At 27.3% G+C, this 27,764-nt stretch overlaps 2 protein-coding genes across 9 annotated transcripts; one reads left to right on the forward strand and one right to left on the reverse strand.

Annotated features, from left to right (window-relative positions):
- The first annotated feature begins 1,551 nt into the window (after positions 1–1,551).
- LOC111630135 lies at positions 1,552–26,342 on the forward strand. Of its 8 annotated transcripts, none has more exons than XM_023374164.1 (9): positions 1,552–1,718; positions 1,988–2,134; positions 2,794–2,943; positions 3,009–3,104; positions 4,996–5,121; positions 5,516–5,692; positions 6,037–6,060; positions 8,741–8,816; positions 25,822–26,342. In XM_023374164.1, exons 1-9 carry the CDS (start codon positions 1,634–1,636, stop codon positions 25,850–25,852), a joined length of 912 nt encoding a protein of 303 aa, XP_023229932.1. In that variant the 5' UTR covers positions 1,552–1,633; the 3' UTR covers positions 25,853–26,342. The 8 variants fall into 8 exon arrangements, 4 of the variants coding, with proteins under 4 accessions (XP_023229932.1, XP_023229933.1, XP_023229934.1 ...); XM_023374165.1 differs by lacking the exon at positions 25,822–26,342 and adding an exon at positions 9,030–9,056; XR_002757459.1 differs by having other exon boundaries at positions 6,037–8,816.
- On the reverse strand, positions 20,716–27,764 carry LOC111630136 (acrosin-like). Its single transcript, XM_023374169.1, has 4 exons — positions 27,621–27,764; positions 26,660–27,010; positions 23,791–23,980; positions 20,716–21,396 (listed from the first exon to the last, which is right to left on the reverse strand). Exons 2-3 carry the CDS (start codon positions 26,957–26,959, stop codon positions 23,798–23,800), a joined length of 483 nt encoding a protein of 160 aa, XP_023229937.1. The 5' UTR covers positions 26,960–27,010; positions 27,621–27,764; the 3' UTR covers positions 20,716–21,396; positions 23,791–23,797.

Below are 27,764 nucleotides of genomic sequence, written 5' to 3' on the forward strand. Positions count from 1 at the left end.
AAAGTGAAGATATATAATTTTATTTTCGTATAATTATAGTTTTTCCTAGGATTATTTACATATTAACATTGTAATGACCAAACAAAAAAATTTTAGACCGATTCAATCCTTTTCCTATATCGTACCAGAGACTGACAATATACAACACGAAGATTATTTATATTAATAGTATAGGATATAGGAAAGGATTGAATTGGCACAAAAATTTTTTGTATGATCATTACAATGTAAAAGGTAATTTCTGTTTATATACATATTATAAAAAATATATATATTGTCACACTTCGGTGTATTCCATTATATTCAGTCATTTCATTGTTTCAGAGATTTTATGGAATATAAATAGAAGTATGAAGTAAATAATGCTGTAAAATACAATTTAATGTTTGGCTCATAAACAAACATTAAGGTAAGAGTTTTGATAACTCTCATAAACATGGCAACTTCACAAGTGAGAAAAAACTTATTCGTCATTTGAAAATACAAGGAAGCGAAAAAAATGATGTATTCCGAAATGAAAATGCACATAAAAGATGAAAACTGAATTGTTATCTTCAATCCAAAACCTGTAGGCCTAAATAACCTCTCATATACTTCAATGTCAACTAAGAGAAGTACATTATCAGTATAAATTTCATCAAGGAAACATTTCAATGCCTTAATAAAGAAAGACAGAGACAGCTTATTAACAGCAGAAAAGCTACAGATACTTCATTGAAAGCAGCGTTGTGGATTTGTACAGTACATACGGACGAACTGGGTAAAACATCTTGCAGCAACATAGGATGGTAATGTCGGTTTGTTAAGTATCAATAGTTTACAACTAGAAAGTTTTAAACTGCAACATATATTTACTTTATACTCATACACTAAAGTTTGTATGTGTCAGACAAATGTTACTTTAATTGAACTTCAAATTTCAATAAACGTGAAATTAAAATTATATAAAGCTTTTATTTTACTTAAAACATATTAAATAAATAAAACTGCAGAATTTTTATCACTAAATTTAATAATTAAAATAGTCAATAAATTCATTCAATTGACTAACAAAAGACATAGAAGTGTAGGTTTTACACTTCTAGGTTTGACGTGTTTAAATATTCGCTTGTGATTGGCCACTGTTAAATATTTTTTGTCCAGAAATGATCTTTTAGTTTGAACTGTTTAAAGCAATACCTCTGAGTTCGAATTAACGAGTCTACTGTAATAACATTATGTTGGCATATATTCTAATGATAGAATTCAACTATATACAAATAAATCACAAAATTATATAATTCATTAGATGACATCGATCTGAACAGACAATCTCTCGAGAAAAAGGAAACTTCTAAGAGAATTCTTTACCTTTCTCTTAATTATTTTATAATATAAATTCAGTTTATAATAAGTCAACTAAGATAATAAATTATATACTGTAGGTTTGTATTTATAGAAATAAATTGTTTTCCGTTAAAAATTAGATAAAAATATGTATGACTAATCACAGGATATGTGAGGTAATTTTCCGGAAGCTGTAGCGATGTTTGCATTGAAACCAATGCAGAAGTAATGAGAATATAAAACTTTTCAATCTAATCGTATTACTTTCATAATTATTGATGTCTCATTTCAATGCCATAAATTTGAAATGAACGTCAAAATTATATGCCAACTGATATACACAAGGCTTATTATATTAGTGTTCATCTGTCATGAAGTTCGTAATTTTTCAGGTGAGAGAAGTTAAAATCTTTTTTAAAAGAATTTTTAAAACAATTGGTTTTTGGAATTCATATTTTAGATAAAATGTGTTTAGTATATAAATAATTAATAGAAAATTATAACAAAATAATTTTTAATTATATTGAACCAAAAGTTTTAAAAGATTTAAAAATAGTTTAATACAATCGTTACAACGGGTTAAATATATGTTAATTTTACAGTATAAATAATTACGAAATATCAAATATGAAGATTTTAATATAAATATAATTTATTGCAGGATGTCCACAGATTAGAATTAAGAAAGGATTTTATGATCAAAACGATGGTAAATATAAATGCAATTCTCTTAATAGTTATCTGTTTGGAAATGAAACATTAACATGCCGTGAGGATGGAAGTTGGGAAGGAGAAATACCTTTTTGTGGTAAGTTTTTAGCTTAAGGAAATACACATGATGATTAAGCATTAAATAGAAAATAAAATAAATACCCTAAAATCTTGGCTATAGGCGTTTGTAAATTCATCGCGTGTAGCCTATAAACAAGGGCGACTAATACATGAAAAACCTAATTGCTGGTAAAAACTTACTACAGTATAAAATAAAAATGCGATAAAATATATCGATAATAACCAGTAATGATAACTTTAAAGCCTTGGTGAAAATTAGTAAAAGTGCCCAACAAAGTGGTGTACCATTAAGTCTAGTACACAGCATGGTCAGATTTACAAAAATAATTTTTTACTTCAAAAGAGTATGTAATTCTAATATCATATTAAACATTTCTGTGAAAAACGCAAATGTTTACGATCAAATTTTACTGGGATATAAATTTTTAAAGTTGTTTTTACTTTTGAATCATGCTGTACAAAATTATAAAAATTTTTAACTTAGCTATAATGTATTATATCGTTTAGTCTAGTATAATATATGATTTTATATACTCTCAACAGAACACGTAGCTGTAACATTCCTCTTGTTACAGCTACGTGTTGATTAAACCGTTTCTAATTGATATTGTTTTGATATTTTGTATTTCAAGACTTTACTATAACAAATAATTTCTAGTTAATTAATCGTTTCAGTAAGTCCAATTCCTGTACAGATATTGAAGAATGGAATTGCTGTAACAGCTGAGATGTTTAAAAGATATTGCATAAGTTTGGATAATCATGAATTGTGGGAGATAAAAGTATTTAATAAAACTTTTTCTGTTATTAAATTAGTGACTAAAGGTAAATTTTAAGAATAGTTTAATATTTGTATTTCATTTATTGTTAATTTTAAATATGATTTGCAGACTACCGACAGAATAAACGAGAATGTATTGGTCCTCTTGAAGTTTTAACTAAAAATAACAAGACGTGTAGAGAGAGTGTATATGACTGTAAAAATAGTACGTAACAAACAACTTAAATTTTCATGTTCTGAATTTTATTGTTAGTGTGCAGGCCATATTAATTTACTAGGTTCGTTAAAGAATGGGTCTTTAATATTATCCAGAATTTTATTTATAAAAAGAAATTGCTTATTTAATTATAGTTTGCGAGAAAACCGATTTTTATAGTTCATTGTATAGTTCATAGATTCAATAATAAACCACACACACCTGATTTGTATTTGCCGAGTTATTTTCTTTATTCATTCAAACGTTTTCGGCCAATTTGTAAGGTTTTAACGTTGTTCGTTCGATGGAACCAATGATGGTTCCATCGAACGAACAACGTTAAAATCTGAAGATGGCCTATACAAATTGGCCGAAAACGTTTGAATGAATAAAGAAAATAACTCGGCAAATACAAATCAGGTGTGTGTGGTTTATTATTAAATAGATAGTATTGCTGAGAAGGTAGATAGATAGTTCATAGATTCATTGTGTTTTTTTACTTTGTCACATTTTATTATGCAAAATATTGTCGTCATTAATATGAAATTCATAGTGCATTATCCAACAGAATGTTTCGTAACTTCTTGCTGAATGCTGTTCTTATTTTTCACAAAGTCCTTGTTTACAGGAGCTCACCAATTGCTAGTGTTCAGTGGATAAAACCACTGAACACTAGCAATTGGTCGTGGGTTCGCGCCTCGCCAACGGGCTGACCAAGTGGAATTTTTCCGGGTTTTCTACAGGCACCTAAATAGCGGTCAGTTTCCCTTAAATGGTCTCCCGAGAGGTATTCTCCTTCGACAGATCGCCATGGCTATCTTGCCATACCTAAATAAACTAAACTTTATTTACGGTGAATTATCAACAATCAGAAGTTAGTAACGCAATATAGAGGATAAGACAAGTAAAGTTACGCTAGAGCTAGACTCTCGACAATAAAGTAAAATTTACTCTACGATAAATATTCATTTTTTTGTTCTGCCTGAGATCTGTGATGGTTTTACATCTTGTTGAATTTATATAACGTAACATAAATACGTCTTGCTATTGACTAGAGGACGATTTGTGAAACACGATGTAGTTTTTTAATTAAACTCTCCGTTCTGCGGATACTAAGAAAGGCCTTTTTCTAGTAAGCCCATTATAGTTCGACAAGGCCCACAATGGGGACAGTCGGGTGGTAAGGGACGAGACCCGACCTATTCGGAGGGACCATCCCCGAAAACTCCAGGGGTTTTTCGACCTGTCCGAATTCAGTCCATCAGAGCGATAGGCTGCCGCCTTGAAGCGCGATTTATACTGGGCGCGAAACGTTAACGCATCGTAAGTTAGATTATAACTAAGTCAATCGGCCATAACTGAATCATCATTTTTTAAACATTTGGGAAACACACATAAATATGAAAGTTGACACATGGATCTCTTTCAGCTGTTTTAAAACGTTTTTATACTATATAAAAATAATCATACTGTTTTATTACTGTGATCCATGCATCAATTCCCACGTCTCCTTCAATCCCTTTCATCTAATATAGACCCTTCCAGCTCAGGCTGACTCGTGTCTACTCTCTCTCTGAGCGGACTATAATACACAAACGCGATATAAATTACATGTAAACTGATTGAGATTGAGATGTTACTGATGTTGGCATTAGGCTATTAATATTAATTATACAGGCTTTTTTGTGCTGATATGCTGCTCTCTATTTACAAATATACAACGATTAAAATATCTCATACAAATACTGAGCAGGTATTACTGTCTTGTGGCAAACTAACTCAATCTCCATTAATTAAGAATTATTTTTATCCTTTGAGATAAAAATTAGAAACATTTCCATTATGAATATTTCCTCTTAAATAAATCTCTATTATATAAACTTTATTTTAATCATTTCAGATCTTACAGAGTCTATATATATATTTAACAATAGTATGAAAGGCGATATTAAATTTATTCAGCGACATCCACAGGACGATTTTTCTTCTATTCAAGTATGTGGAATCTACATTTATTCGAAATCAAGTAAGTTTTTTTTTTTTCTATATTGAGAATTTGTTTTTCAATAAAGTGATTTGTATGTCAGAAGTAAAAAAAATATATATAAAACAAAATATTTATCAAAATGATAACACTAAATTTTGTTAAAAGTCCAAGAAATTGCAAATAATATAAGAATATCGTTATCATGTTTTATGGCATATAAGACGCAACTCCTTATCCAGAAAAAAGGCTCAAAACTGTTCTGCGTCTTATTGTGTGAAGTTGCCATCTTCCGCAGGCTAACAATTTTCCCAACGGGCTTCAATAGGCTACAGTTAAATACATTAAATATTTTTTTCCTAAATATTTGTGCTAAAGGAGGGTGATCTTTTCAATAAAACTCTTTATTCAAAAAAGTTATTTTTCTTCTTGACAGACGAAGAATGTAACGTTTCACTAATAAACGTACCAAATGGTTATTTTTCTCCGAAAAATGCTAAAATTTTAACGTACGGAAAACATATAACTTTTTATTGTGACGAGGGTTTCCATCTTCACGGAATAAAGCATTTTTATTGTGGAGTGGTGAAGAGAAATATACCTCGTTGTAAGCGTAAGTAACAGTGCCATTTTTATTTTCTAATAGCAAAGATTAAAGGAAATAAATTTTCTTATCATTAAAAGAGACGATTTAAGTATTCGCCTAAAATAATATCTAACAGACAATGGAAATCAAATAAAAATTTATTCTTATGAAGCCGATTTATAATTGAGGTACTGTACATTTATTCTTATGAAGCCGATTTATAATTGAGGTACTGTACATAACTAGATTACAAGAAGGCTATTTTTCGTTTTTAAATATTTCCTTTCTTTTGCAGTTCGTTTAAATATTTGAAATTATTATTTCTGGATTTATAAATAAGTTAATAAATAATTGGTTTCTATTTTTTACAGAGAAGAAATTTCCAGTTCATTTAGGTATGTTACGTAAAAGAACACGAGTCAGATTTTTAGTAATATTTTTTATTTGTATACTTATTTTTGGAAATTTGAAGATAAATCCGTATAAAATCAGTTTCAATTATTCGTTTTCGCATCTCAGGAATGACACAACGAGATGCTTTCTTCCATTTTAGGTTATCGAAACAATCTAAAGTGAAAAAGTTCCATTTAGCATTACTCTTCTTTAAAAGTTAGATCCCAACTACCTCATTCAGAGCTGCATTTCTAATCAGCTGTTGACCATGCCCATAGGATTAAAAAAAGTCAAGGGAACCGACGGACTACGTATGACCCTTTGCAAGATAATCGGCCTATATGGAATTTTGAAGACAGTCAAAAATCAAAGTTTGGAGACGGTTCACTAGAGATCAGATTCCTATGAGTTTTTTGTCTCCTGGGAACCTAAAATTTGGAATCCAAACCCCTCACTCAGAACTACAATTTTACTAAAAGATAACTTTTAAAACGGGCAAAGAGAACAACATATTATATTCTTTAAATTTCTGGAATTCACTTCAGTTTTCTTATGAACTGTTCCTGAAATAAGGGAATGTGGAGTACGTGATTTTTAGATTTTGCATTAATGCACCCACAATTATCAGTATTTTAAAACTAACTATACAAAGGTCCACCAGTGGCCAAGCGGTTCCGTTCCCTGAACACTGGGAGTTCGGTCATGGTTTCGCGCTTCGCCAGGACGGGCTGGTCACGTGGAATTTTTCGGGTTTTTTTTACGTCTGTAACGCCTGAATTGGGACCAGTTATCTTTAGAAAGGCCTCTCAGAAAGCATCCCCTAGGCAGATCGACCAAGTGCTGCGTTGCCATAGATTAACAAAAACTAACTAACTACACAAAACAGTACTAAACACATTTACTTTTTTATGGGTGTTATATTTATATAATTAGAATATAAGACCAACACAAAAAAACAGTGTTTATCATAACCCTTGCTCACAAGCGTACTCTTGCTTGTGAGCAAGAAAATGTAAATATGAAAATGTTAATATGAAAATGTAAGATATATTCGCAGAATCACAAGCGTACTCTTGCTCCAGAAGAGTACATTTTCATATTAACAACGATCACAAACATTCTCCTGATCTTTCAGAATTCGTTTGTGATCGTAGTGTTTCACGCGCACCATTCTTTACACTTTATCCATTCTTCTGGAGGAGATTCTACATATTATTCATTGCAGATGTAACTTTGTTAACAGTTTTTTTTAGATTACTTTTGATAATTTGCTGGAAACTGTGCTGATTCCAGTTTCATTCATGTTTTTATATTTTTGTGGGACCAAATTTTGTTATCGTATAGTTCTTGCAGCATATTGTAAAATTTTGCTACTTGCAGGCGATTGAAACCCATTGCTCGAGCAACACTTGTAGCTTTTAGGTTGTGAAGGGATAAATATGGTCCATTAAATTTCTCTGCATTTTAAAGGAAATAATAAGCCAGTCTCTTCCAGCTAACTGAAGCTCATGATTGAATGAATGCATCAATTTATTCTTTTCTGCCAGCTGGCAAACTAGTGACTCTTTCATTGTAAGGCCATAGATCATTTTGTCTATTGTGTGCAGTATTGTGTGCAGTATCTGTTGATCTTGGTTAAAAATTTGCTTAAATCTCCAGAGATGTTGGAATGCAATTAGAATTCTGTAATTAATAACAGTAGGCAAATGAGCCAAATATATTTCCTTGTAAGGCATATTTCCATTTAAATTGAATTTGCTGATCTTAGTTAAATGAGATAGTTAGGTTCAAGTAACCAAGCTAGTTAAACCAATTCCTTTATTAATATTACTAAACAGTAAGTACCCTGTACGAATCCATACTTCTGCTCTACAGCAGAGTTTCTCAACGGGAGCGACATCGCCTCCATGTGGGCGTTTTTCCATGTTGAGGGGACGATTAGTAACAATTTATATTTTGGGGAGCGAAAAACAATTTTCTGGACGATATAGTAAATCATTATGTTAAGAATAATTAGATATTTTATTCGTTATATCGTACAATAATTAAACAAATAACATTATACTAGTCACCAGTCTATTCAATGCAGTACGAATTTGGCCCTCGACATCGGAATTTTGAAGGGGACGACACTACGTAACGGTTTTAAAGAAGGGGGCGATACTACGTTGAGGGGGGGCGAAGATTCGTTAGAGGTTGAGAAACACTGCTCTACAGAGTACTTTTCAAGTTACACTGGATAAGTTAATGGCATCGTGTTTGCAGCGGTAAACGAGTGGCATTAATAACAATCGAAAAAAAGGACATACCTTAAGCAATTGTTCTATTTACACACATATTTAAAGTAGAATCCTGAATTCTAAACACAGGAAAATAAGATCAGGGCATAGAAAAAAACACTTACCTCAAAAAACTAACAAGACAATCTCTGCGATAGTAAATCGCACTCAGTAGGCTAGATGTCCACCATCAACTTTATGAAGTGAAACGTTTAATGTTGCCAAGTAAAAGAAGGCAAAAAAAATTCAGTTCGTACTCTTGCTCGACATTCCCTTACGTGTAAATTACAGAATATCCAAAATTACTTTGAGATTTAATTTTAAGATTATTATTCAAATTTTATGATTTTATTAATAAAAATATCAGTTTAATTTTTTAATAATATATTTTACGTATTTTTAGTTGTTACAATTGTATTTGTTATCGCAACTATTATTATTATATCGATGGCTGGATACTACTGCATATTTATAAAAAGGTAAGAGTCAACACCATAAAATAAATTAACTGTTTTTGTAGTTTGTGAACATACCGGGTTACATAGCAGCCACTGTTATTCTTTGTTTAATAATATTATTATTTTTTAAGTTAATAGTATTCTAGTTATAAAAACTAATTTTTCAAATGAATAATAATCTATACTAATATTATAAAGAGGTAATGTTTGTAATGTATGTAAGTTTCGTTGCAGCAGGTAATCTCCGAAACTACTCATCCGATTTCAAAAATTCTTTCCCCAATATTTAAAATGGAACCTCAGGGTGGACATAGGCTGTATATTATTCCGTTAAACATTCATATAAATTAAAATATATAATCTAGGTTAAGGCTTTTATGTCCAACAGATGGCGCTACGAGTACGACGCCCTAAGTTTGCTTTTCTGCGAGGCATTACACTTTTCTGTGAAAATGAACTAAAGTGGATCATCATCTATCTATTTATATAAATAAAAATGTAATGTTCATTTGTTCCTACCGATTCCTTTGAAATTTTGACACAACGCTGCATTCGAATACGCACGTGTTTTTATATAATATACGTGTCGAAATCCCCCCCCGGGAGATGGACGGGATTAAGTCTTACCGTAAAGAACTCTGCTTCTATTTATACTATTTTAGATGCGGGTTTTTGCGTTTTTGATTGCGTTTTAATAGGGTACGTCAAGAGAATGTACTGTACACTAAGAAGAAATTTTTCGTAAAATTTCCCCCACAGGGGAAGTGTTATACATTTATAATAGATACATTTTGAGCCACAACAACGCGTGGCGGGGTCTGCTAGTTGAAAATAAAGAACTATTTTCCATTTATATGAAATACCTATTGACAGGGACGGATTGGGCATAGGGCAGTTCTGGCGCCAAAATGGGCATGTATTGTTAGAAATTGTATACTAAAAATGCCGTTTGTTGAAATTTACAAGTATTATTTATTAGTTATAGTCAAATATAATTGTCTGTTTGGATATGTCGGCCCCGTCCCTCGCCACCCGGCCGCCCCATTGTGGGCGTGGCCGAACCCATAATGGGCTTGCAAAAAAGGCCCTCATAATATCCAAAGGGAGGAAAGAGTTAAGGAAAAAAAGAGTCAAATATAATTGATTATGCAAATACATTTCATTTTATTTTCCTGCTCTCTTTCACCCATTTTTTTTTTTTCAGTTTCTTTTTGGAATATTAACATCTGACATTATTTAGTACAGTGAGCGAGTAGCTTTATGTGGTCAGACTCAAAATCATGTTCCAGTCTGCCGCAGCATATTGGCAATTATTGAAAGTACTTTTGTTTAGGCTGTTTTCCATGAATAAAGGCAATCTATGTAGACTAGTATTACATTCTAGTATTCTAATGATGCAACCAACTATATTAGCTATGAATCCATCAATGCCCAACTGCTGAGCTAATCTTTCTGCTGTTGATTGTAATGCGATGCCTCTTACTGGCAGTTTGTTTATCTGTTTACAATACCGATTATTGGCACAACACTAAAGCTAAGTTCCAAATTATAGCCTTCTTTTTGTCTTGTGAGATCTTTAATGAAACCAGAAACCAAAAAATGTATTCTTCACTGACAGCTTTATCACAAACTATTTAAAACTTGAGAAGAAAACACTTGCAGACAGTGCAGCAATACAGGGAAGCAAACTCACACAACTCTTCAAATTTTTGGGATTACATGGTATGCTCTCTTTAACCTTTTTAATTGAAGGAAATGTAGAATGTATTAATTTCAACCTCTCTACAACTTGGTAATTCTATCTGAATAGGAGCTGAAATAATTTTAGGCCTGCTTTTTTGGGATAGAGGTAGAAATTTATTGATGCACCAATGAGTAACCCATGTTCAATGATATATGAAAGCAAACATTGCTTAAATGAAGCTGACAGTTCTTTTTTGAGCTATTAGCCTGAATCCTTTTCAGGATTCACCATGTATATTTTGTTACTTAGAATTTTCCCACCCTATTGAACAGAAATTGTTCAATTCAAGTACTGTGTAAATCAAGGGTTAGAGATATTTGGAGATAAATTTATCATTTTTGTATGTTGGAAAAGCTATCTTGATTTGCATATACTGTATATAGCTGTTTTTGAAAATTATTTGGAAAATCTCTTGACTAAATTTAGCAGATAATTCTATGGCTAAACTGTCCTCCATTAGATAACTGTCAAATCTTCTCTTATTGAGGACTTGGCTTTCCCATAAACAAAACTAAAGCAGCCATTATAAGTTATGGTTCATGAGTAGTTAGTTGGAGGATCTTGCAAATAATCCATCACAAGAGATCTGGGTTTGATCTCTACTCTTTTTTGAATCATCTACTCTGGATATTCTGGTTTGATTCTGTTTCTGAGAGTTAGTCATCAGGAAGGATCTGATTATTATATGAAATGAATTTGAAGAAAAATGTATAACTTAATTATCGTGTAAGTAGCTTAAGACTGCTTTTTCAGTCCTGTGGACGTTAAGAGGGCCTTTATGTCAAGTACATTATGGATTTAGCCAGGTTACAACAGGGTATCTAGATGGTGAGAAATGGGGCTTGACTTATTCAGAATGAACATCTCAAAAAATTTCCAGAGCTTTTTAACCCATCTGAATTCATTCCCAGATTTTCCACCAGTGGGTGAGTGGGTAACATCAGCAAATACTAATAGCTGGTTGTGTGTTCTTACCTTGCAAACAGCTGGCTATATGAAGTTTTCTGAGTTTCCTTCACCATATAACATTTAAATAGGAGCCAGTTTCCTACAGAAATTCGTACCAGGAGGCACCTCCCTCTTGACAGATCATTCATGGGTTGCATTGCTGTATACCATCAATCCAATCTGTTTCCTGGTCCTCAGAGCTCTGTAGGCTGATGTCTTAACCCCAGGATCTCCATAGGACAAATAAGGCTTTGAAGCACATTTATTTGGTTCTGTACTTTGTTCTCACTCACATGCTTTGCTAACTTTTTGTGATAAGCCCTAAAATTTAAGTAACTAGTTAGGCTATAACAAAAAGTTAATGTAACTAAAGGGCAAAAAGCCATGAACAGCAGACATGTTTTATCATCAACATGTGAAAGATTGAGCATGACAGTCTAACACTGTTTTTTTTTTACAAATTGAGATATGTAATGTAAAAAATGCAGCACACTAGTTTTTCATATTTCATTGTTACAATTTTTTTTGTTTCCATCAATACTTAAATGGAACTCTAGTAATCTTTCATTATATTTAGAAATAGCATAATTAATACACAACAGCATGGCACTGTTAACTCAATTATACATAGAACTGTTGCTCTCAGCCTTTCATTTGAACTAATTCAAAGTTTACAAACTTTTGAAAAATCAACTAGAATAAATAGATCATGTTGCAAATAATTTTTATAAAAACCTGTTTAAAGAGCCATTAGTTAAATTTTTACAAATCTCTTCTGGAAGAGAATTTTGAAAGTCAAGAAATTTGAATGGGGTATATTTTCTATTTTTGCTTCTACATATCTTTGTGAACAAGCCTTTTTGAAAATAGAATATATAAAATCAGAATCTTGAACATCACAGTCTGACGAATATGTAAAGGTGATTTTAATATTGAGTGCACAAAATTTATCACTAATTTTCATGACATTCTTTTTTGAAAAAGCAGTTGCAAATTTCACATTGATTTATATCCATTGTTATTCAAAAATTTTTAAATTCTTAATTTTAATCTTTGACTATATCTTTCATATCTGGTTCTCAGACTTGTCTTTTATAGCTCACAGAGCCCTTCTCAGAAAAATGCTGGAAACACATCTTAAATCTTCACCATCTGACCATTAGCCTGTGGATGTTAAGAGGGCCTTTTCCACATACCCATCATTGGTTTGGTCGTGTCCATATACCCATAAAAAATTCTAGGGTTGTCTGCCCAGATTTGATCAGGAGTCCTCAGACTGGGTAGGCTTGAAAAATGTTTTCCATCTGACACCATATATTTAGCTACAGTGAATCAAGTTTATATTTTTAAAATGTGGCAAATATTTCTTAGGTAGTTACAGCTTTAAAGCCTCTAAAGAAAGGAAGACAATTTTTCCATACAATAATCCAATGTTTGCATATATACATAAATCTAGCATCTTAATATTAATAAATGGTGACTGATTCACAAACTAATGGCAGCAGATTTAAAAAAGTTTCAACTATATTAAATATTTAAATTAAGATATGAAGAAAACATAGAATATTTTGAATAAAAAAAAAACACATTTCATTTACATTTTTTTAATTAAATTGATTTTAAATATACAATTATTCAGGAAATACTATTAACTTAATTTTTGATAAACATAAAATGCATATCAATCATTACAATTATAAATATAATACTAAATAAACCTTATACATTAGATAGATAAAACAAAATTTCATATGAAAATTGAATCATAATTTGACAGAAATTGATAATCACACTTTTAATAAAACTGAATAATTACTTATTACATAAGTTGTATATAGTATTGTTCCCATTATAGTAATACATTTCCAATATTGCCATAGTATTAATTATTATTATGGCAGTATTTTATTATGTTTTTTATATATATATATCTTTTTTTTCATATATATATGCATTTTATATATTTTTTTGCCTAAAAATATTTGTATTTTTCTAGATGCAACAATCTATTATATTGTGTATATTTAGTTAGCAAAGAAGCAATTGTACAATTCACAAAATACATCAAATCTGAACACTTAAACGCATTTTATTTAGTTAAAGGTGCATTGAAAAGAGAAAAATTAAGATTATTTATCTTTATATAAATACTGAAAATTAAAAGAAAAAGCATTAAGAACTTTGCTAAATAAATGCTAAATAAAACAATTTCTGAAACTTTATAGCATTTAAAAATTTTTAAGCTTTTAAATTTCAGAAGAAAATTCATATTATATTTCGTAACAAATTTCAAAATGTGTAAGATTATTTTGATTACAGTAAATTAAAATAACTATTTCACATAATTCACTACTTTAATATTATACAGTCAACTCTTAAAAGTTCAGATACTATAAGAAAACATTTTCATGCACACAAATATCTCACATCTCTTTTAATCTCTTCAATAAATTGAATGTTAACTATCAGAAAACCATTCTAATGCTAAAATATACACTGACTTTTATTAGTTGACTGTACTAATGTTTATAAAGTAAAACAGTAATAAACAATAGACTATGGTCAATTAGATGATGCTGGTTACCAATTACAAAGGAAATTATGTAAAACATTAATATAAGAAATTATTATAAGTATTTTAAATTCTATCGTATAAAATTTCTTTGTTAAAGTTCATATTCTAAACTGTATTTTTTACATATATAAATATAAACTGGTATAAAATAGTAAAAATTAATACTTTGATAGTAATCATTATTTAATATTTTGCCTTAAAAAATCCAAAACTTTGACACAAAAATTTTCATTCCATAAAAGGGAATTTAAAATTTTGCATAAGAGTTAAGTTATTTAAGTTGTTCAACCAATTAAAGATGCAGAAATATAGAACACAAAACTTTTTCTTAAAATTTTGTCATTTAATTTTTTTCTTGTGCTAACTTCAGCAGTTATTAAGTTATAATACAGATATGTGAGCTGTTCAACAGACTATTGATATGAAAAATAATTGATAAAATTTGAATTTTCTTCTTCTCTTTAATTTATTATAGGAAAATTTCTGCACATAAGTTTTTAATGGGATCAAAATTTAATGAATCATTTCTTTTTATATATTTCATAAATGATTTTTCTGATTTATGAAGGCAATTTGATGAACCCTTTTGCATTTAAAGTACTATAATTGCAATATTTAAAAACAAAGACAAATATCATAAAAAAGCTTAAATTTTTTAATGTATTTTAAATTAATTATATATATTCAAATCACAACAGAATTCTTAAAAAAAAATCAAAAGCTTAAATCTGTGTTAACATTTATTAAGCATTATTTTTTATATAAAGACCAAGCAAGTATGCAATAGCTATTTCTGTAATTTCAAAACATTCTTAATTCTGATTGATTGTTAAGAAATTTGTTGAAGCTTGTTAATGAAGGTACTTTTGTTACATTTTTGAAGTATCTTTGCCATTAATTTTTTAAATTTCTTCTTCATTAAAACACATTCATTTCTTAACCGTCTTAAAATTTTTTAAAACAGTTTTCTCAATTTCTAATTTATATTTGTCTATTTTTTAAATATTGCATTTCAATGTAGTCAAGGTTGGCTTCTACTTTGTAATAATTAAAATTTCAATTGTCTAGAACAAAAATATTTCTTGAATGACTTAATCACTATTATTAATGCGAAATAATATCCAAATTAAAATTTTATATTATAAAATACACATTAATTATTTTTATTTTTGTTTCAAATAATCATTACTTTGGTTCTATTATATTGAGTTTAAAGAAATATTTTTCTTTTGAATTAAATTTATTAGGAAGAAAATCAACTTTAATAATTATAAATTTTTCTTCTTGAGCTAATTTGTGATCATTATTATAAGACTGAAATAATATTTTAAAATTATAACTGATAATATTATTGCTTAATGTTGAATTTCAAAATTTAAGATAAGAAAAATATATAAATTATATTCTTTTTAGATCTCCATTAATTAATATCTCAATATTTATTTTATTCCAATGCTATCACTCTCCATTAAGTTCCTTATTCCAAAAACTGCTTTATCAGAGAAACCTACAAACTAAATCAGTCTGATATTTTACCAAAGTACTTTGGTGATGAGCATCAGAGGTTAGATTTTTGAGCTTCATAAGTAACAAATCTAAAGAATGGGAAAATGCTATCACAAGCTTGGAAATGGATAATATGGCATAAGAGGAGAAGTAGGAATAATTAGAAGGTAAAAATAGTAAGAGGTTTAAAAGCATTCTGAGAACTATGAGGATTGCATGTAATAGGAAAGGAGTATTGTCCAGTGATAAAAAATTTAATAGATTTACAGTAGAACTATAATTTTTAAATAAAGAACAGTCTGAAAGACAACACTCTATTGAAGATCAGAGTTCTTAGGCTATAAAGATTTTCATACTAGATGTTTGGAATGTTTTTGAATTGGTACAGTTCAGAATTTGTGTTTAAATGTTCTATGATAATGATTGTAAGAAACTTGAAAGTTCTTGGGTAAAATATCAATCTAGTTGATTTTGTTTGTTTCTCCAGAAAAACAGTTTTTAAAGAAATTTATTTTCTTTTTGTAAATTTGATAAAAATATTGTTTAAGCATCATTTATGGTTGTAGTTTTGTTTATTATTGCATATATAATCATGATTTATATTATGCTCTATTAGAATCTTTCACATTTTCTACTCCCATGTTTCCTTTTTTCTTTTACTTTTTAATTACAACTAATGATTTAAAATATATAGAAGAATTTTTTAACACTTCTTTATTTTTGTTTAATAACTGTTAAAGATAGCATACAAAATTTACATAATTTAGTTTTATAAAATTAAAAAATAATAGTTCTATATTTCTTAAATTATTATTTACATTTATAAGAAAGTATTTAAAATATGTTAGAAAAATTTTAAATATTCTTTATGACAATTTAAACTTTAGTAGTTTAATTTTAAAAAATAAATTTGACTTTTCTTACAGAATTAATTTATGCATAAAACACAAATTAATTATAAAGCCAAACAAATTTGCATGCTTAATTTATAAATGCCATATCAATCAGAAAAAATTGCAATATTCAGTGAACTATCTAAATTCTAGACTAATAGAATTGAAGTTAGATTAGGCAGCCAGTTAAAATTTCTACAGAGCAAAATGATAAAGTCCATCAAAATTTCATTGCATGAAAATTTTATTATATAAAATCAATTTATGTAAATTAGAACTGAAAAGGTATGTAAATAATTCATTCTCATTTTAAATTATTTATTGTGTAATGCACAATACCAACAAACAGATTAACTTATAGCAACATATTGTTTAAATAATAAATCAACCTAAAATTTGTTAGGAAAATATTTAAGCATTTCATAGTATAGAAACAGATTTTATATTCTTGGCTACAATTCATTTCATAAAGGAATTCAATATAACTTTTATTTATAGAGATTTAACTTTGTATATTTTATAAGTGTTTATGTATGATTTAATGTTCTGGATTTTTATTAAATTACAATATAAAACAAATCTGCAAATATTAAAATAATATTTATCTAACATGTTTTATAATATAAATAACTTAATAATGTATCAAAATTAATTAAAATGTAATTATTGTTACTTTGAATCATTGTATTTCAATAAAAAATTTCAAATTGTAAAAAATCGTAACAATTTCCATAATTAAAAAATATGACAAATTTTTCCAAAACAGAATAGATTATAATGAAAGAACAATGTGGTCACCAAAAAAATAATCTCATGAAGTAAAATAAAAATGATCAAAAAATGCTATCAATTTAATCACTTTGACAGAAATATCATTTTACTGGATGTATTTTATTACAGGGAGTAAATTTTTATTATTTTAAACTGACAATTTCAATATAATGACATTCAATAGTGAAATACTTTCAAAGTATTTCAAAAATCTAATAAAAATAAATCATTCACATCTCAACATTCTGGCATTTGTTAAAATAGCATTTTATTATATTTTATCCATAATAATAATCCATAATATAAACTGTTGTTTTTCTTTTTTTAGGTAAGTTTTTAACCTAGTTGGTTGTTTATTTTTTTTCGAATTTATTTATTTTTTTTTTTTCGGATAGTTCTCCCATGTAGTTTAAGTTTTTGTTTTTTCTTTTTGCTGAATTTGGTTTAAAATAATTTTGAATTGTGTAATTTTCTATTAATATCAAATTATGTTACTGCAATGGATGGATATAATATGTGAAATGTGTATATTATTTTGTAATGTTTTGTATACTTTGTTTTATTCTATATCCCCGCATCAGGGTCTTTGTACCAGAATGCTAAATAAAAAAAAAAATAATAATAATAATAATCCATAAAAAAGGTTAAGTCAAATATTTTATTGAATAAACTATGAATTTTCCTCCACTCACTTTCTTTTCCTTGTATATTTAATAAAACTTATAAAATAATTAATTTCAGAGGTGACACTCAACAAAAATAACTCTTCCATATTGGGATATGGATTTCATGCATTTTTTGCCCCTCTTCAATCCAATTTATTAATGTTAAAAGAACTTTAAAAAATTGGACAAACATTAGAGGGGCAAAAACCTGCCTGAAATGCATATCCCTATATAAAAGAGTACATCTTGTTTTAACTAAAGTTAATAAGTTTTATCAAATATAATAAAAGATGAATTACTAATAATCAATCTTATCTGATATTTTAGAATTTAGATTATTATAAATAAGAATGATCTCAAAAAACTTTTTAAAATATTATCAATTTTATCAGTACCTTTTTTGTGTATAATACTTTTAATACTATATTTATTTATTATTTTTGAATTTAAGTCTACTAAGCACACAACTAAAGTATCAGTATGATTATCAAGATGTTTGTTTCTCCAGTAGATTAATTTCTTTGATTAATTAACAATGGACATTTTTGGCTGCCTTCATCTTCATGTTTATTGAATATCAACTGAATGAATTCTTTCTAATAGAAATCACATAAAACAACTCATGCTAGTATTTGAAAGGAAGGCACTCTAAAACACCTGCTGCATTCATAGTGAAGAAGGACAATGTATTGCATTGGGACAAAGTGCAAGTTATTAGACCCATCAGAGACTCTACCATTAACAAGTATCCTGAAATAATTGAAAAGTATAGACATGGACTAAGTACCAATTGCATAAACCAGAGAGATGCTGATGGATTCACAAATGTATGAAAGATGCTAATCACTAGAATGTTGGTTTCCCTATGGAGAACTGGATGCACATTTATTTCTTTGTAAGCATCTGTGGTTGTCAGTTCTACACAATTCTTAAGCATGTTAGCTGAACAGTTTCTGATTATGCATACACATTATCATTTGTGTTCAAATTGCTAAATTGAACTATATGTTCAACTATTAGAATGATCCCCTTCATGTGAAATTCAACTGGAAAGAATACTATTTGGATGATGTTCAATAAACATGAATATGGCTGATGAAGGCAGCCAAAGACATTCATAGTTTATTAATCAAAGAAATTAATCTGCTAGAGAAACAAAGGGTTTTGATAGTTATAGTTTTGAATTTATTAATGCAATAAATTCCACTTTTTGATTTTTACTTTTATTTACTGATAAAATTTTTATGATTATATGAAATATCAGATTTAAGAAATTGTAATTTTTTCGTTAGCCATCTTGATATGATATTACATATATTAATGTTTACAGTATTTCCAGAAATAAATTTTCAGTTTATGGCATTAAGCATAAGTGGAAATAGAATTTGATTTATAATATCTTAATGACAAACTTTAGGATAGTTATTCCTGGAAAATTTGTCAGAAAAATTGGAATGTTATGTTAGCCACATTAAAAAAAAAATTATTAAACACTAAAATATATATAATAATATTGGGTAATATTTATGAATTGAGCACTCCATTTTAGATTCTGAATTTTCAAGTTTACCTAAGAAAGATGAACCAATATTATTCATATATACTTGTTAAAAAATTATTATTATTATTCAAAAATTTTAATAAATATAAAAATTTTCTTTGAATCTAATCATCTTTCTCTTCTGATTAAATGTAAATCATATGTTATAGCAACATTTACAGAGATCATCGTACAAAATCAATATAATCTAATAAATTACAGATTGAACATATTAATGAAATTTTTAGTAGTTACAATGATTAAATATTCTTTTGATGGACTTTAATCAAAATAAATCAATAAATCAAATTAATCAAAATAAATCAATTTCTTATTAGTTAGATTTCAGATAGTTCCTGTATCATAAAATTAATTTCAGTCATGTATTTCAGCATAGTTATGAGTTTACAAGTACAATGTTTTTAAAAGATACAATTGCAATATATAAAGTAATTGTTTTCCAGTTTTTAAACTTTCATTCTTATTTAATGATATGAAAAGTAATGAGCCACTTTAGCAATTCAATTGATAATCAAAATTAAATTGAGCAAACACAAAAATTATTAGTATTTTTGTGCTTTTTTTTAATGTTATATATTTTTTTTAATATTTAATACCTAAATATATTAGGCTAATTTATATTAATGAGTGTATTTATCAATCTGTACATATAATTTATTAATTATGATTAGGAAATAAATGATGAGTATATAATAAATGAGAAAAAATATTTTAAATTAATTAAAAATTAAATTACCATAAATATAAATCTGAAAAAATGGATTAAATGAAAAATTTAAATNTACCAATAATATGATGGTTTGTTTGGTTTAGCTTTAATTAATAATTGAGTTTGTGGATTTGTTTATTTATACATATTAAAATTGAGAAACAAAGGTTGGAACCAATATAAATTCATCCATTACAAGAACATTTTTGAAGTATGTAATTCAACTCAGTCTTAAATCATGTAATCATGATTTAAAGTTTTTTCTAACAGTCATCAAATTTAACACCAATTTAACAATTATATATGGAAATTTCATGGGGATTTCTTATTTAACCATCTTCATTTAACAGTTTACATTTATAATTGACAATTAGTATATTATTAAAAAATTAAACTAAACTATCTTAGAATAATCCACTTCAAACAATAGTAACAAAAATAATTAATATTTAGTTTTTTTATTTTAATAAAAAATTCAAAAAGAATTTGTGAAATTGAAAATTTTTCTGAGGTTTAATTCTTAGGAATAAAAATAAACTTAAAATGACTGATAAAATTTTAACAAATTTAATGTGAAAAATGATATTAACAAAATAATTTAAAATAAGAATAAATAATTTTAACAATTACTCAAATCACTATCAAACTATTTACTGAATGACAAAATAGGTTTGAAACAATTTCACAGAAGCTAATTGCTGATTTTTATTGTTATACAGTAATTCTTTTATAAAAATCAACTTGAAGAATGCATAAAAGATTTTTCTTATTATTTGTTTATAAAAATTTGAAAAGATGTATGTGTTAATAAACTTTTCTAAGTTATATTAAGCACCATACAAGTCAATTTACTTCAATGCTGAGTAAAAAGAATGGGGAAATAGTTTTGATGTATATATATATAATTTTTTTTTTGGTGCTATTTTTCTGATTTCACCATTGTTAAAAGAAGAAAACAATCTTTAAGGAAGCTCTGCTGAAAATATCTTAGGAATATTAGTTTGATTACATTATAAAATTACAACAAGCATCATTTTTTTAAATTTAATCCTTTGGATTCATAAATGCTTTATTCAGTGGAAATACCTTAAATTCAGCAGTCTTTTATGTGATGGTGATTTAGCTTCTCTACATTTATTCACTTTTCACATGAAAATAAAAATAATATTCTTGCTTGAAATTGTTTATTTTGTATTCAAATTGAAGCAGCATCACAGCATTTAAGATGGCTGAAAAAAATTACATCTTTACGTATAAATATATTTTATTTACATAAATTTGATATTATATTAAATAAATATTAAAAATGGTAATTGGCAATAAAATTTTAATCTAGTACATGTGATAGTTAATTAATTATATTCCAGAGATGGCTGTTAGATTTAAATTGAACTGAAGAATAAAATCAAGATCCATCAAAAAAGAACTGACCGAGAATCAAATTCATATCTTTTGTTAAAATATTGAATAATTTAACTATTTGAAATTATCAGGATAAACTTTTAGGGTAGCTTAGCCCTCTTTTAGTGAATTCTTAAGAATTTATTCTTGAGATACTTTATTTTAATTGTGTGACATGCTCACATTCATTCAAGAAATCAAGTACATATTTTAAGAGTAAGCACTTTCAGGAATTGTTATTTTTATCTTTAGAACAACTAAAACTAAAAAATAACTTTAATTCTTTTGCTTCTGTGTCCTTACTGTATTAAGTTTTTTTATTATATCATTGTCTTCGTTGGACTTATACTGGTGTTGTTTCAATTTTTGCAAACAGAGACCTTATTCATAAAAAGAAAATATTTATTTATTTTTTCACTTGGTTTTTCACCTGGTGAAAAAAATTTTTTCACGTTGTCATCTGTTTTCACCAAATATGGTCTTTCTGAGCAGTGTTAGTCTTCAACACTTTCATGACTTTCTGCAAATGCTTTATGTCATCTGAACACTTCATGCCCTGAATATTGAGTGCTGTCCATAGGCCAGTTTCACTTTTTCATGTGTTTGTATTGTTTTTATTTTTAACAAGTCTCATACAGAATTTGATTGCATAATATTGCTATAAATGCCATTGTTCTGTTTCTGTAATAGAACACTTGTACACACACTAGAGTAAACTGCTCTAGAACAAAACATTCACTGCACATTAAAACTTGTTAGTGATAGAAAGTCACATGCTTTTTTTCTTTTTTGAATGGCATTGCTGCATGACTACAATGTCGTCATTACATGTGCAATGCATAGTGTCTCATTACTTTTTTGCCATACTAAAAAGAATAGAACAACAAGCAAAGAACAAAGCAGTTTTTTTAAATGAGTCATTGTAGAATGATATAGCCTATAGCAGGGAAAGCAAAAGTTCAGTGGGAGCCGAAATGTAAGTTTTGCAAAATGCATGGGAGCCACAGTTCTGTACCGCAATTTTATTATATACTGTAATATAAATATAATAAAAAACAAATATTGAATTTTTTTAATAAACATATTTCACAAAATTGTGGAAATAAAATTGTAAAAATAATAATAAAAAGCAGAAATTAACACTTTCAGCAAGAGCTGCACGTAACCCAAAAAGAGCCACATTTGCTCATGTCTGGCCTATAGTAAATTTAAAAATTCAATAAGTAACAAAATTAAAAAATTTTATACATTGTACTATTTAAATTGGTGTATTTATATGAAAACTGAAATAATAGAAATTAACTGTTAAAGTTTAAAAATTTCAAAAAGTTTATAAATTAATTTTAGTAGTAATGTTTTGTTCTCAATTTTTTCAATTTTTGAAGGGTTTTGATCATTAACCATCTCATGCTGTCCAGACAGGCTGGGATTTCATCTGTCTATATTAACTAGAACAAACTGATTAGTTCAAAATGAATGAAAATGTAAGAAAAGAGTGGAAATCACTGGAGACCTTCAATCAAAAATAGACTGAAAATGATTGAACAAACAGTTGTGTTTTATTTAACTGATACACAACATTACTCATTTTTGTAAGATAGTTCTAATTTAATATTTCCTAATTAATATTAGAGCTAAACAATTTTCAAATTACATTGGGCTATATTAATGCAACTAATTACTAATTAAATGTCAAATAATTTAGCCTAGAGATCTCTTAATAAATTCAATAATTATAATTAAATTTATCAAGCAATGGTTCCTAATGTCTGCCTCTAGGCCAAATTACCTGACATTTAATTAGTAATTAGTTGCATTAATACAGCCCAATATAATCTAATAATTGTTTGGCTTTAATCTAAAATTAGGTTTGTAGATGTTTATATTAGCCTAATTTAATTTAATTTATTAGCTAAATATTAAGGGTACTCAAATTAGTAAAAAGTTCAGATTATTGAAAATTTAAATAAAACTTAAAATTGAAACTAAATTATCTACAGAATAACATTATTTTTAATGAAAAAAATTATTAATTCTTGTTTTTTTCTGTTGACGAGTGCTATTTTTGCAATTTTCTTCTCAGTCAAAATAAGAGCTTTCTAGATTTCAGAAAGTTTGGATTATCAGTATTCAGGTAACCAAAAGTATACTATACAGATCTGGATTTTTAATAGCTACAAACAAAACGAATATAAACTACATACTTTATCAAACCTTTTTACCTTTATGTTATTGACTTGATGTTTGTTGCTGTATTTCAATTTTTTCAACTGTCATATCTGGATTCATCATAGTCGCTTCTTGAATTGCTTCAGCTAATGCTCGATCATGATCAATTGGATCACCATCACTTTGAATTGTTATTTTTTGTTCCACTCTTGTTTCAACAATTCCATCATGTTCCATTTTATACTGAAATATTCCATAATAATCATATCAATCATATTAATCTCTAACGAAATAATACTTTTATCAGAGTAGGTATGATTAATGTAGAATATAAACTAATCTATTCTATTTATAATAAGGTAAATAAGACAACTAAGCATTATTCTTATCATATACAAATAATAAAATCTCATTCAGAAAGCAAGCACTAGTCTTATGAATAAGATATTATGGGAAAACTATTTCTAAGTTTGAAAATTTTTAAGTGTGATGATATATTATGTAATAGATTACTAACTAATCAAAAATAATTTTCCAATCAACAAATCATCAAGAAGTAATAATAGGAAAAAATAGAACTTATTATAATATATTCAAAACTAATGTTTAAATTTTAGTAATTCATTATAATACAGGAAATCCTTGAGAATTCAAACTCAGATAGTTTGTAATCTCATTGTTTGTAACTATATTATTTTTCCCAGCTAAGGATATAGAAATTTATGTGTTACGGAATTTGGTTAGTTCAAATATGGCTACTTTGAAATTCAAAGAGAAAATTCTGTGCAAACTATGATATGTTTATATTAACTTATATGTAAACAACCCAAAGCGTGCTCAGCAGAAAATAATAAACATTAACTTAAGTTAATGTTTATTAACTTATATGTTTAGACTGAAGTTAACATCTCCATACCATAAGAGAATAACAGACCATGAACAACTCTAATCAAGTCAACATGGTTTTGCTTTTACAGTAACACATTTTCAGGTGTCACCTTACACATTGACTACACTTTTCTTTTATTTCATAAAATATCACTGGATTTCAGGAGTGAAGGATTGGGCTACATATAGCAGATTGATATTTGTAGGTCTCTACTAGATTTGGGTTATTTACTATTTTTACGGGCTACTTTAAAAATTAATTGGGCTACATTTTGAAAATTCTGCTTTACTTTTTATAAAGCCTATGTGACAACCTGTAAGGTTCTGACTGGACATATGCCATTTACCTCCACTTTATTTATATTATTGTTAATAATTATTAATTAATGAAAGTAATGTTCTGTATACATAGTCATATTCCAGTTGCTTAATAAATTATATCAGTTACATGGCATTTGGTACATTATACAGAAATATGTAAATCTTGGATAATTTGAAACTTGATAATTTAAAGTTGCAATTATTTTGTCACTTAAATTTCAAATTAACAAGGATTTCCTGTAACAACAAGTCACAACCTGATTTAAATAATTAAATCTAAATGATCTACTGAATTATTGGGCTATTTTTAGGCTAATTATTAACTTAGCCTAAAAATAGCCTGATAATTTGTCAGATTATTTGAATTTAATTTAGTAATTCAATAAGAAATATTAATAAGTTCCCAAAAAATTATTAAAAATATTTCTATAAGAAGTTTTTCTTTTTATAAAATAATTTTATTTTTTGATACAACCATGTAAATAATGCACAATCACATAATTCTTAATTTCAGGAACTAAGAATAAACATTAAGATTTATATTATTAAGTTGTTGCAAATGAAATAACTGATTTTTTCTTCTGACTTTGAATGTTTATTACTTTAAAACTTTCATATTAAATCAAAATTGTCTCCACTAACATTAATACACTTTTCTCAATGCAATAAAAATGCATTAATGCAAATCTGATAGAAATCACAAAAATGAGAACCCAAAAAGTCATTAAAGATACTGTACTTTTTATTGTCTTCTATTTATAAATCATATATAATTACAAAACCTTTTAGAATTTATTTATAATCTTTTCATTTTAATAATTGTTTTGCTTGTGTTTAAATATATTGTAATTAATCAGACAATATAATATAACCAGATTCAAGATTAACATTACTAAAGATCATTGAAGAATTATTTATTGCTATGTGAGCAGACATAAACAAGGGAATTTTGCTGATTGTGGGATATGAACACTGAAAAGTTGTGAAATTAAAATCTAGACATGGGACGGTCATTTATTTGATATTTTGTAAAATTTTGTACTAAACTATAGTTGTCTTTTACTCTTTATGTTTAATTTATTTTGTACTAAAATATAGTTGTCTTTTACTCTTTATGTTTAATTTATTAAGTTTTTGTATCATTTTATTTATATTTATTTGTATTATAATATTTTAGTTACATTAATTGTAAAGATTCATTAATGTAAAATTCTTAAAATGATTATGATGCCATGTGCTGTTCAATTCACACAAATCAGTTTATGTTCTATTTTTGTTTGTATTTTAAATTGAATCTGATTCTGGAATCTTAAATTCCAAGAATATTTATTCTGTATAAATATTTTTTTATTTTTGTTCATCTGTGCTAAGATAATTTGCAAATAAACACAGAACATCTAAAAGCAGTTCTAATTCTTTTATAATTCTGTAAATTATAAATTACACCTAATGATATAAAATTCTAAATATCTGCATTTCATCATGAATATTTTATCAAGGATTTAACATATAAAATAATTTTACAATATTAAAAAAATGGACAATAAAATATTTTTATTTTTTTCAAATTAAAATATTTAAGTAAAGATAATATTAAAAATTAAAATAATAACATAAAAATTATAATTAATTTACAAGTTCCATAATTAATAAAAATGGCAAATTATTATTCCTACAAATTAGAGAATTATAAAAATTAAAAATATCACTAACTGTAATGGTTTCCACAGTTCTAGTTTTACTTGATACTGTTGATGAACTAACAACTTCTCCTACTAACGTATCATGTTCTGGTGGTAATGGTAATGGTATTTGATCTGAATCGGGTAAAGATGAAGCAGATGATGATAATGGAGGTGGTGGCGGAATAGGAGGAGGTGGAGGCGGTGGTGGTGGTGGTGGTGGAGGTGGTGGTGGTGGTGAAGAAGCTACAGGTGAAATCTGATCAGATGAAAAGGCAGCTTTTCTTGTTTCAGAAGTTGGTATTGAATCTTCAAATACATTGTCTTGCATTTCATCAATATTATTTTGTTCATATTTCGTGGCTTCTGTTTTTAATGGGTGCTGAAAATATAAAAATATATCAACTATACAAAACAAATTAAATACTATTGGTATATTTTATTTATGTTATCATTTAAGGTTTGAATAATTTTTATGATTAAATGATATAAAATACTGAAATTTAAAAATTTTTCTATATATATAAAGGTTTTTGTTTATTTGATATAATCTAAAAAATGTGGTGTATCGAAAAAATGACTATTTTAAGCAAAAATTCAATTATGTGGATGGCCCAAGCAAGGTTCAAATTAATTTGGATAATTGGAGTTTTATCATATAGTTTTTATTTATTTATTTATTGTGTATATATATGAACCTTGCTTGGGCCATCCACATAATTGAATTTTTGCTTAAAATAGTCATTTTTTGATACACCACATTTTTTAGATTATATCAAATAAACAAAAACCTTTTTCTTTATATTTTCTGTCAATAACAACAATTATTAAACTCAAAAGGAATGAACAAAATTATTTTTCATCATCATTTGCTTAAATATCACAAGACATCTTTTTAATTATTTCCTAAAATTTATAAACATTAAAAAGATTTTAAAACATATATTTTATCTTCTGTATAACAAATAAATATAACATATTATATAATATACCTGTTCTTTGAGACTAACTGAAGATTTATGTTCATTAATAGATCTGTCTGGAGGAATTGCTGGCAGCTTCTTTCCTGTAAATTTGTTTGATCCATCTTGACTGATTTTATTTGCATTGTCAGTCTATTAGATATAAAAATAGTA

Source organism: Centruroides sculpturatus, unplaced genomic scaffold, assembly GCF_000671375.1.
Source record: "Centruroides sculpturatus isolate CEXI.00-Female unplaced genomic scaffold, Cexi_2.0 scaffold684, whole genome shotgun sequence".
In the NCBI taxonomy this organism is placed as follows: Eukaryota; Metazoa; Arthropoda; class Arachnida; order Scorpiones; family Buthidae; genus Centruroides; species Centruroides sculpturatus.

Excerpts from the sequence above, each read along its gene's own strand:
- LOC111630135 (XM_023374164.1), top strand. The coding sequence starts at position 1,634 with ATGAACGTCAAAATTATATGCCAACTGATATACACAAGGCTTATTATA. Across the intron at positions 3,105-4,995 it reads TGTATATGACTGTAAAAATA|ATCTTACAGAGTCTATATAT; the intron begins GTACGTAACAAA and ends TAATCATTTCAG. Across the intron at positions 6,061-8,740 it reads GAAATTTCCAGTTCATTTAG|TTGTTACAATTGTATTTGTT; the intron begins GTATGTTACGTA and ends ACGTATTTTTAG.
- LOC111630136 (XM_023374169.1), bottom strand. The coding sequence starts at position 26,959 with ATGCAAGACAATGTATTTGAAGATTCAATACCAACTTCTGAAACAAGA. Across the intron at positions 23,981-26,659 it reads GAACTGTGGAAACCATTACA|TATAAAATGGAACATGATGG; the intron begins GTTAGTGATATT and ends GGAATATTTCAG.